Source organism: Procambarus clarkii, chromosome 17 (assembly GCF_040958095.1).
Source record: "Procambarus clarkii isolate CNS0578487 chromosome 17, FALCON_Pclarkii_2.0, whole genome shotgun sequence".
NCBI classification, from domain to species: domain Eukaryota; kingdom Metazoa; phylum Arthropoda; class Malacostraca; order Decapoda; family Cambaridae; genus Procambarus; species Procambarus clarkii.
Genome location: NC_091166.1, coordinates 28,309,077 through 28,321,058, shown reverse-complemented (window position 1 = coordinate 28,321,058; position 11,982 = coordinate 28,309,077). Strand labels below are relative to the sequence as shown.

Genomic DNA, 11,982 nt, shown 5'->3' with positions numbered 1-11,982 from the left:
TTGTTTGGGGCGTTCTTCAACATATCAGCAATACTTGTCTCAACATCTCTTTCAGTTGCATTAGTGTGGGTGTTGATACAGGCTTCTGGAAAGTTATAAGAATTAATTAATATATATAATTATAATTCTTTTTGTCAGGAGACAAGAAGCCACAGAGTAATAACATTGTTGGCTTTTATTTAGGTGTTCCCCTGTTCTCCAGTCTTCCTCCGTCCCCTCGTCCCCTTTGTCCTCCCCAGCATTCTCCATTCCCCTGTCCCCTCGTCCTCCCCACCATTACCCTCTCCTCTGTTCCCTCGTCTTCCCCACCATCCCCCCTGTCGTCCTCCCCACCATTCTAAACTACCTCATCCCATGCATTCCATGATGGTCTGATGCTTCCATCTGAAAATTGGGAACATCAAAAGATCTGACTTTCCCAATTTTCTGATGGGAACATCAAATGATCTGATATTCCCATCACTGAAAAATAAAAACAGATAAAAAAAAATGATATGAAAAAATAGAAAATAAAATATACTCATGAAATGAACAGAATGGTTAACAACGCAGCTCAATTGCAATGCAATGTCACAATAACATTTAAATATACTTTAAGATATAATCTAGAAGAAAATAAGGATATTGAAACGGTTCATGAACTCTATTTCAATAAAGGACACTATGGGGAACTTTGAAAAATAGTTATTGAGTATAATTAGACAGACTTGTTGCTAGGCAGAGGAGTAATGAGATATATGGCAAATTTTGCAAAATATACAATGAAGGTACACAAACATTCATACCCAAACAAAGCAAAATGCTAGGTAAGAACAAAGCATTTGGCCCGTAGGAGAAAGGAGATACCCACAAGACTAGAATACAAGTCATTAACAAGCATGCAAGTATAATACATAATACATGCAGACATATATATAATCCAAAAAAATGTCAAATTTACGTACTTCTTATTACATTACAAATATCCAAGGTTTTGAAGACACGTTTCCTCTTGCGCCCAACGAGTGAATACTGAGACCAGACCCCATAGGTCCCTATCCTCCTCATCATTCGTCTCACTGTGTCTCCACAGCTTGCACCGCCCATTTGAGACAGCGTCTGGACCTGTTAAAATAATGCATAAGCTGTAAGGTAATAGAGAATAATATATATCTTTCAATCTCAACATTAGATTTTCTAATTTCCAACTGTATTAAATAAATAGCATTAAAATATTTTCCTTCTTAACTATTACAAAAATCAACGAATTTGAGTAACTTTTGCTTTTGTTTTATTTGTACCTTAAACATAACACTGAACAATCAATTATGTGCCACCCCACCTTCCTTCATCTGCAAAAAAACTAATCAAAAGACATATGTACAAGGCTAAAAAAATTCAGCACCTGCAATTGAGCACCTGCTACATCCAGATTCTAGGGAGGAAAGGAAGGACGATCTTACTGGATCCCATAGCCTCTCCGAGGCACAAACCAGGCTTTTACACAAACCCCCCCCCCCCTGCACCCGAGCTTTTTAAAATAGTAAATGCCACTATTTTTGCAAAATTATTACGAGATCTATTATTCTAGAGAATAATGCATATAAATGCATATATGCATATAAATACAAAAGTAAATCAAATCTTATCCTTGTATAATATACAAGCTGATGTGAGATCCCTGTCTACAGGTGGACTGGAACTATTATCCAGTAGGCAGTCTACTGTATTTTATCAAACCGTTATTAGTATAATAGATCTCGTAATAATTTTGCAAAAATAATGGCATTTACTATTTTTAAAAGATTATTAGCAAATTTACACAAATGGTGCATTCGGAAGACAAAACCAATTTTTCACTTTTGACAATTGAGCACCTGCTACATCCAGATTCTAGGGAGGAAAGGAAGGACGATCTTACTGGATCCCATAGCCTCTCCGAGGCACAAACCAGGCTTTTACACAAACCCCCCCCCCCCTGCACCCGAGCTTTTTAAAATAGTAAATGCCACTATTTTTGCAAAATTATTACGAGATCTATTATTCTAGAGAATAATGCATATAAATGCATATATGCATATAATTACAAAAGTAAATCAAATCTTATCCTTGTATAATATACAAGCTGATGTGAGATCCCTGTCTACAGGTGGACTGGAACTATTATCCAGTAGGCAGTCTACTGTATTTTATCAAACCGTTATTAGTATAATAGATCTCGTAATAATTTTGCAAAAATAATGGCATTTACTATTTTTAAAAGATTATTAGCAAATTTACACAAATGGTGCATTCGGAAGACAAAACCAATTTTTCACTTTTGACAATTGAGCACCTGCTACATCCAGATTCTAGGGAGGAAAGGAAGGACGATCTTACTGGATCCCATAGCCTCTCCGAGGCACAAACCAGGCTTTTACACAAACCCCCCCCCCCCCTGCACCCGAGCTTTTTAAAATAGTAAATGCCACTATTTTTGCAAAATTATTACGAGATCTATTATTCTAGAGAATAATGCATATAAATGCATATATGCATATAAATACAAAAGTAAATCAAATCTTATCCTTGTATAATATACAAGCTGATGTGAGATCCCTGTCTACAGGTGGACTGGAACTATTATCCAGTAGGCAGTCTACTGTATTTTATCAAACCGTTATTAGTATAATAGATCTCGTAATAATTTTGCAAAAATAATGGCATTTACTATTTTTAAAAGATTATTAGCAAATTTACACAAATGGTGCATTCGGAAGACAAAACCAATTTTTCACTTTTGACAATTGAGCACCTGCTACATCCAGATTCTAGGGAGGAAAGGAAGGACGATCTTACTGGATCCCATAGCCTCTCCGAGGCACAAACCAGGCTTTTACACAAACCCCCCCCCCCCTGCACCCGAGCTTTTTAAAATAGTAAATGCCACTATTTTTGCAAAATTATTACGAGATCTATTATTCTAGAGAATAATGCATATAAATGCATATATGCATATAATTACAAAAGTAAATCAAATCTTATCCTTGTATAATATACAAGCTGATGTGAGATCCCTGTCTACAGGTGGACTGGAACTATTATCCAGTAGGCAGTCTACTGTATTTTATCAAACCGTTATTAGTATAATAGATCTCGTAATAATTTTGCAAAAATAATGGCATTTACTATTTTTAAAAGATTATTAGCAAATTTACACAAATGGTGCATTCGGAAGACAAAACCAATTTTTCACTTTTGACAATTGAGCACCTGCTACATCCAGATTCTAGGGAGGAAAGGAAGGACGATCTTACTGGATCCCATAGCCTCTCCGAGGCACAAACCAGGCTTTTACACAAACCCCCCCCCCCCCCCCCCTGCACCCGAGCTTTTTAAAATAGTAAATGCCACTATTTTTGCAAAATTATTACGAGATCTATTATTCTAGAGAATAATGCATATAAATGCATATATGCATATAAATACAAAAGTAAATCAAATCTTATCCTTGTATAATATACAAGCTGATGTGAGATCCCTGTCTACAGGTGGACTGGAACTATTATCCAGTAGGCAGTCTACTGTATTTTATCAAACCGTTATTAGTATAATAGATCTCGTAATAATTTTGCAAAAATAATGGCATTTACTATTTTTAAAAGATTATTAGCAAATTTACACAAATGGTGCATTCGGAAGACAAAACCAATTTTTCACTTTTGACAATTGAGCACCTGCTACATCCAGATTCTAGGTAGGAAAGGAAGGACGATCTTACTGGATCCCATAGCCTCTCCGAGGCACAAACCAGGCTTTTACACAAACCCCCCCCCCCCTGCACCCGAGCTTTTTAAAATAGTAAATGCCACTATTTTTGCAAAATTATTACGAGATCTATTATTCTAGAGAATAATGCATATAAATGCATATATGCATATAAATACAAAAGTAAATCAAATCTTATCCTTGTATAATATACAAGCTGATGTGAGATCCCTGTCTACAGGTGGACTGGAACTATTATCCAGTAGGCAGTCTACTGTATTTTATCAAACCGTTATTAGTATAATAGATCTCGTAATAATTTTGCAAAAATAATGGCATTTACTATTTTTAAAAGATTATTAGCAAATTTACACAAATGGTGCATTCGGAAGACAAAACTAATTTTTCACTTTTGACAATTGAGCACCTGCTACATCCAGATTCTAGGGAGGAAAGGAAGGACGATCTTACTGGATCCCATAGCCTCTCCGAGGCACAAACCAGGCTTTTACACAAACCCCCCCCCCCCTGCACCCGAGCTTTTTAAAATAGTAAATGCCACTATTTTTGCAAAATTATTACGAGATCTATTATTCTAGAGAATAATGCATATAAATGCATATATGCATATAAATACAAAAGTAAATCAAATCTTATCCTTGTATAATATACAAGCTGATGTGAGATCCCTGTCTACAGGTGGACTGGAACTATTATCCAGTAGGCAGTCTACTGTATTTTATCAAACCGTTATTAGTATAATAGATCTCGTAATAATTTTGCAAAAATAATGGCATTTACTATTTTTAAAAGATTATTAGCAAATTTACACAAATGGTGCATTCGGAAGACAAAACCAATTTTTCACTTTTGACAATTGAGCACCTGCTACATCCAGATTCTAGGGAGGAAAGGAAGGACGATCTTACTGGATCCCATAGCCTCTCCGAGGCACAAACCAGGCTTTTACACAACCCCCCCCCCCCCTGCACCCGAGCTTTTTAAAATAGTAAATGCCACTATTTTTGCAAAATTATTACGAGATCTATTATTCTAGAGAATAATGCATATAAATGCATATATGCATATAAATACAAAAGTAAATCAAATCTTATCCTTGTATAATATACAAGCTGATGTGAGATCCCTGTCTACAGGTGGACTGGAACTATTATCCAGTAGGCAGTCTACTGTATTTTATCAAACCGTTATTAGTATAATAGATCTCGTAATAATTTTGCAAAAATAATGGCATTTACTATTTTTAAAAGATTATTAGCAAATTTACACAAATGGTGCATTCGGAAGACAAAACCAATTTTTCACTTTTGACAATTGAGCACCTGCTACATCCAGATTCTAGGGAGGAAAGGAAGGACGATCTTACTGGATCCCATAGCCTCTCCGAGGCACAAACCAGGCTTTTACACAAACCCCCCCCCCCCTGCACCCGAGCTTTTTAAAATAGTAAATGCCACTATTTTTGCAAAATTATTACGAGATCTATTATTCTAGAGAATAATGCATATAAATGCATATATGCATATAAATACAAAAGTAAATCAAATCTTATCCTTGTATAATATACAAGCTGATGTGAGATCCCTGTCTACAGGTGGACTGGAACTATTATCCAGTAGGCAGTCTACTGTATTTTATCAAACCGTTATTAGTATAATAGATCTCGTAATAATTTTGCAAAAATAATGGCATTTACTATTTTTAAAAGATTATTAGCAAATTTACACAAATGGTGCATTCGGAAGACAAAACCAATTTTTCACTTTTGACAATTGAGCACCTGCTACATCCAGATTCTAGGGAGGAAAGGAAGGACGATCTTACTGGATCCCATAGCCTCTCCGAGGCACAAACCAGGCTTTTACACAAACCCCCCCCCCCCTGCACCCGAGCTTTTTAAAATAGTAAATGCCACTATTTTTGCAAAATTATTACGAGATCTATTATTCTAGAGAATAATGCATATAAATGCATATATGCATATAAATACAAAAGTAAATCAAATCTTATCCTTGTATAATATACAAGCTGATGTGAGATCCCTGTCTACAGGTGGACTGGAACTATTATCCAGTAGGCAGTCTACTGTATTTTATCAAACCGTTATTAGTATAATAGATCTCGTAATAATTTTGCAAAAATAATGGCATTTACTATTTTTAAAAGATTATTAGCAAATTTACACAAATGGTGCATTCGGAAGACAAAACCAATTTTTCACTTTTGACAATTGAGCACCTGCTACATCCAGATTCTAGGGAGGAAAGGAAGGACGATCTTACTGGATCCCATAGCCTCTCCGAGGCACAAACCAGGCTTTTACATAACCCCCCCCCCTGCACCCGAGCTTTTTAAAATAGTAAATGCCATTATTTTTGCAAAATTATTACGAGATCTATTATACTAATAACGGTAAATAAATAATAAATAGTAAATAAATCAAAATCAGTTACATTATTTTATCTTATTCATAGCATAAATGTTCTCGAAGATTACTAAAAAGAAATTGAATTAGACTACAGCAAATTGGCAAACTTTACCTTGTATCTGTTTCCACCGAGTTTGTTTGGGGCGTTCTTCAACATATCAGCAATACTTGTCTCAACATCTCTTTCAGTTGCATTAGTGTGGGTGTTGATACAGGCTTCTGGAAATTTATAAGAATTAATTAATATATATAATTATAATTCACTTTGCTATTCCCCATTCCACAGTCCTCTCGGTTTTCGATTTGGAAGATCCTGTGTATCGAATTTACTCAGTTTCTATGATCGAGCAACAGATATATTACAGGAAAGAGATGGTTGGGTTGACTGCATCTATCTGGACCTAAAAAAGGCATTCGACAGTTCCACATAGAGAGGTTGTTCTGGAAACTGGAAAATATTGGAGGGGTGACAGGTAAGCTTCTAATATGGATGAAAAATTTTCTGACATAGAAAAATGAGGGCAGTAATCAGAGGCAATGTATCGGACTGGAGAAATGTCACAAGTGGAGTACCACAGGGTTCAGTTCTTGCACCAGTGATGTTTATTGTCTACATAAATGATCTACCAGTTGGTATACAGAATTACATGAACATGTTTGCTGATGATGCTAAGATAATAGGAAGGATAAGAAATTTAGATGATTGTCATGCCCTTCAAGAAAACCTGGATAAAATAAGTATATGGAGCACCACTTGGCAAATGGAATTTAATGTTAATAAATGCCATGTTATGGAATGTGGAACAGGAGAACATAGACCCCACACAACCTATACATTATGTGAGAAATCTTTAAAGAATTCTGATAAAGAAAGAGATCTAGGGGTGGTTCTAGATAGAAAACTATCACCTGAGGACCACATAAAGAATATTGTGCGAGGAGCCTATGCTACGCTTTCTAACTTTAGAATTGCGTTTAAATACATGGATGGTGATATACTAAAGAAATTGTTCATGACTTTTGTTACGCCAAAGCTAGAATATGCAGCTGTTGTGTGGTGCCCAACAACAGAAGTTGGCCCATATCTTAAGAAGCACATCAACAAACTGGAAAAGGTGCAAAGACATGCTACTAAGTGGCTCCCAGAACTGAAGGGCAAGAGCTACGAGGAGACGTTAGAGGCATTAAATATGCCAAAACTAAAAGACAGAAGAGGTGATATGATCACTACATACAAAATAGTAACAGGAATTGATAAAATCGACAGGGAAGATTTCCTGAGACCTGGAACTTCAAGAACAGGAGGTCATAGATTGAAACTAGCTTAACACAGATGCTAAAGAAATATAAGAAAATTCACTTTCGCAAATAGAGTGGTAGACGGTTGGAACAAGTTAGGTGAGAAGGTGGTGGAGGCCAAGACTGTCAGTAGTTTCAAAGCGTTATATGACAAAGAGTGCTGGGAAGACGGTCTCATCCTTTAACTACACTTAGGTAATTACACACACACACACACACACACACACACATACATACATATTATATATATATATATATATATATATATATATTATATATATATATATATATATATATATATATATATATATATATATATATATATATATATATATATATATATATATATATATATATGTCGTACCTAGTAGCCAGAACGCACTTCTCAGCCTACTATGCAAGGCCCGATTTGCCTAATAAGCCAAGTTTTCATGAATTAATATATTTTCTCTATTTTTTTTCTTATGAAATGATAAAGCTATCCATTTCATTATGTATGAGGTCAATTCTTTTTTTATTGGAGTTAAAATTAATAGAGATATATGACCGAACCTAACCTATCTTTATAGGTTAGGTTAGGTAGCTGAAAATGTTAGGTTAGGTAGTCGAAAAAACATTAATTCAAGAAAACTTGGCTTATTAGGCAAATCGGGCCTTGCATAGTAGGCTGAGATGTGCGTTCTGGCTACTAGGTACGACACATTATATATATATATATATATATATATATATATATATATATATATATATATATATATATATATATATATATATATATATATATATATATATATATATATCGGACAATTAGTAAAAAAAAAAAAAAAAAAAAAATTAAATTATTTTACCTTGTACCTAGATCCACCAGGCCTGTTTGGTGCCTGTTTCAGTACTTCAGACATCTGGAAGGTCACATCCTCCTCCTCAACTTGTGGATGTGCGTTGATAGATGATTCTGTAAAATTAAGTTATTTATATAATAATAAATTCAGTATAACAATAATATTCTGTAAAATTAAAAGTAATTTATACATCAATCAGATAAAACTCTCCAGAGATGGTGATACACAACATATAAAGGACAAGTTTCAGAACAAAATATGCATTTAGGAATAAGGTTTTGTACATGTAGGTAGCACATGAGAAAATAAGTGGAAGGTGATCAAGTTTATATTAACATGTTAATGACTTTGTTAAGGCTTTGCAAGAATGAAAAAATATTAATAATATAATATCACCTACCAATTAATTGTACATCATTTATAAGTCAATTAATTGCATTATTATTATTCAATACTAATGATATAAAAATGCATTTTGTAATCTACTATTTATGCAAGTATTAAGCACAGGATCATGAAATAAACTGCAAAATACTGTAATGGATAAACCAATTAATTTTACATTTTCCTATAGCTAAGTCAGTCAGTTCTATTAGCAGCAGAGAACAATTATGCCCAACCTCTATTAAATGAAACAATCTTAAGAGCAAGTGATAGAAATATAATCATTTATGCTTGGGATTATGGAATGGTTCCAAATATGATATCATGGATATGATACCAACATCAAATCATAAATCAGATGTGATCCTATCCCCACTGGATTTTGAAGAAGCCATAGACAGTATGCCTATGCACTCTGCACCAGGCCCTGACTCTTGGAACTCTATATTAATCAAGAACTGTAAAAAACGTTATCGCAGGCCCTTCACATTCTTTGGAGACAAAGCCAAGATACTGGCATTGTCCCTGACATACTAAAAACCGCAGAGATAGCACCGCCCCATAAAGGAGGAAATAAGGCAGAGGCAAAAAACTACAGACCGATAGCACTAACATCGCACATCATAAAAATCTTTGAGAGAATGCTAAGAAGTAAGATCACAAAATACATGGAATCACAGCATCTCCATAACCCCAGACAACATGGTTTCAGAACAGGGCGCTCTTGCCTATCACAGTTGCTGGACCACTCTGACATGGCACTAGATGCCATGGAAGACAAACAAAACGCTTTGACAAAAAAAAGCCTTTGACAAATGTGACCATTGTGTTATTGCACATAAAATGCGTTCAAAAGGAATTACCGGAAAAATAGGCAGATGGATATACAACTTCCTGACTAATAGAACCCAATGTGTAGTAGTCAACAAAATAAAATCTGGACCATCAACCGTAAAGAGCTCAGTCCCCAAGCGTACTGTGCTTGCTCCAATACTTTTTCTCATCCTCATATCGGACATAGACAAGGACACAACCTATAGTACTTGATCATCCTTTGCAGATGACACTAGAATCTTCACGAGAGTAGGCAACATAGAGGACACGGCAAACCTCCAATCAGATGTAAATCAGGTCTTTCTATGGGCTACAGAAAATAACATGGTGATTAACGAACATAAGTTTCAGCTCATGCGCTACGGAAAAAATAAAAAATATAAAAACGGAAACCACTTACAAAACTCAGTCAAATCATAACATTGAACGGAAAAGCAACGTAAAGGATTTGGGTGTACTGATGTCAGAAGGCCTTACATTTAAAGAACACAATAAAGTAGCCGTCACAACTGCAAGAAAAATGACAGGATAGATAACAAGAACTTTTCACACTAGAGATGCTATACCGATGATGATAGTTTTCAAGACGCTAGTGCTCTCTAGAGTGGAATACTGCTGCATAATGAAAGCCCCTTTCAAAGCTGGAGAAATTACTGACCTATACTTATGCATTTATCTTCGGTTTAACACAACAGGCACCAGACACACGCTAGGCATCATACACACTAGGATAAAACAAACATTAGGCCAGAAGTCAGAAAAGAATTCAAAGAATTTTACTGGAAAGGCTTGCTGTTAGGAAAGGAAGTAATTGAGATGAATTAATGCACAGTATGTCAATTTTGTGAAATATATGATAAAGGAACAAAAACATTTATACCAAAACAAAGATGCAGAACTAGGAAACAGGATTTGTTCAACTGAAATTTCAAGACGGACAGAGACCAAAAGACACAAAAATGGAATCAATATACGAAGAGGCCAAACCCCCAAACATACCAGTAATACAAAGAGAAACAACTACACGGCAGTGAGGAGAGAGGCAGAAAGAAATTTTGAAAAAAAGGAACAAACAAATGTAAAGTAGAACAAATCATATTCTATAAATACAGCAACAACCAATTGCAGGTAAAGGATAATATTCAGAGCTTTTAAATGCATGGATGGCGAAATAATAAAGTATAGGTTAGGAATTGTCTCCAAAGAATTCTCAAAGAATTACTCGTTATTGCTATCCAAGATAATTAGACGAGCCAAAGCTAAATACTACGAAGATAAATTTACCCAAATAAAGAGTACCTTACCTAAAAATATGTATGTACCTTACGTAAATAAACATTTGATTTTGAAGTGCCGGACAAACAAGGCTGTGGTGGATATGTGGGCCTGAGGGGCCTGTCCAAGCAACAGCCTGTTGGACCAAGCTCTCACATGTCAAGCCTGGCCTTGGAAGGGCTTGGTGAGTAGAACAACTACCAGAACCCTATAATGCATGTATCAAGGTGTCCAGGCAGTGAGCACCACATAATGCAGTGCAGTCCTGTAAGAATAAGCACAGTAAGTATGGGCATGGAGGGGGTGCAGCAGTGGCTTGTGAAGGGCTGGAGAGTAAATGGACATGCCCAGGGGTAAAAAGCATTAGGGTAACAGAACATAGCCCATAAAAATAGTAATGACAATGAATGAATAATTATATGAATGCAATAATACTTCATATCTCAATAGGAATACTAAGCAGGATGCAAGACAAGGTACTGGTGGTGATAGTGGTTGGTACAAGTCCTCACATCCCCACAGACACCAGTAACAGCCCTCACCTCCCAACACAGTACCCTTGTAGCGAGTTAATCTTATACTCGCTTCATTATCTTATAGCATAACTAATTAACACTAATTACAGAAGCTACACAGGTGATACTTTGGTGTGAGTTGAGCGCACTGAGCGTCGGTATCGCTACACCCTTGTTCCTTAACAACCCTTTGGACCTTTATTACAGAAAAATAGAATCAATTAATTTAATAAAATATAAAATATAAGTGCTTACTTACGATAATACTATCGGTGGAACACAAAATCTTCTTCTTCTTGATAGTAGGTGCAGTTTGCATGAAGGGTTAGTCCTCGCCATGACTGAACTGACGACAAAATGGCCGATGTGTTGATATGGCGTCAGGTGACGCTGTGACGTCACAGGTGAGGGACGCTTTGCGCATTACTCCCTCGTACTTAAAAAGTACTACAGGTACTTTTTGGTTTTATTTTTGAATATGGCAGAAGTTGGACAGCTTTTCAAATCATTATAAGGGAGTGAGTTCCATAGACTAGGTCCCTTTATTTACATAGAGTGTTTACATAGATTAAGTTTGACTCTGGGGATATCAAAGAGATATTTATGTCTGGTGGGGACGTGGCCATGTGTTCTATTACATCTGTCCAGGAAGAGTTTC

The 11,982-nt window shown here is 35.7% G+C and overlaps 1 protein-coding gene across 1 annotated transcript in view; it reads right to left on the bottom strand.

The window, feature by feature from the left end:
• LOC138365757 (uncharacterized) overlaps positions 1-11,686 on the bottom strand; it is a 12,288-nt gene extending 602 nt beyond the window's left edge. Inside the window, exons 1-4 of the mRNA XM_069326226.1 lie at positions 11,584-11,686; positions 6,288-6,394; positions 945-1,104; positions 1-85 (exon numbers count right to left, since the gene is read on the bottom strand). The exon at positions 1-85 is cut by the window's left edge and continues 22 nt beyond it. Of these exons, the coding sequence (XP_069182327.1) occupies positions 1-85; positions 945-1,104; positions 6,288-6,332 (290 nt within the window). The 5' untranslated portion in view covers positions 6,333-6,394; positions 11,584-11,686. The remainder of the gene's footprint in view (positions 86-944; positions 1,105-6,287; positions 6,395-11,583) is intronic.
• Positions 11,687-11,982: the final 296 nt, after the last annotated feature.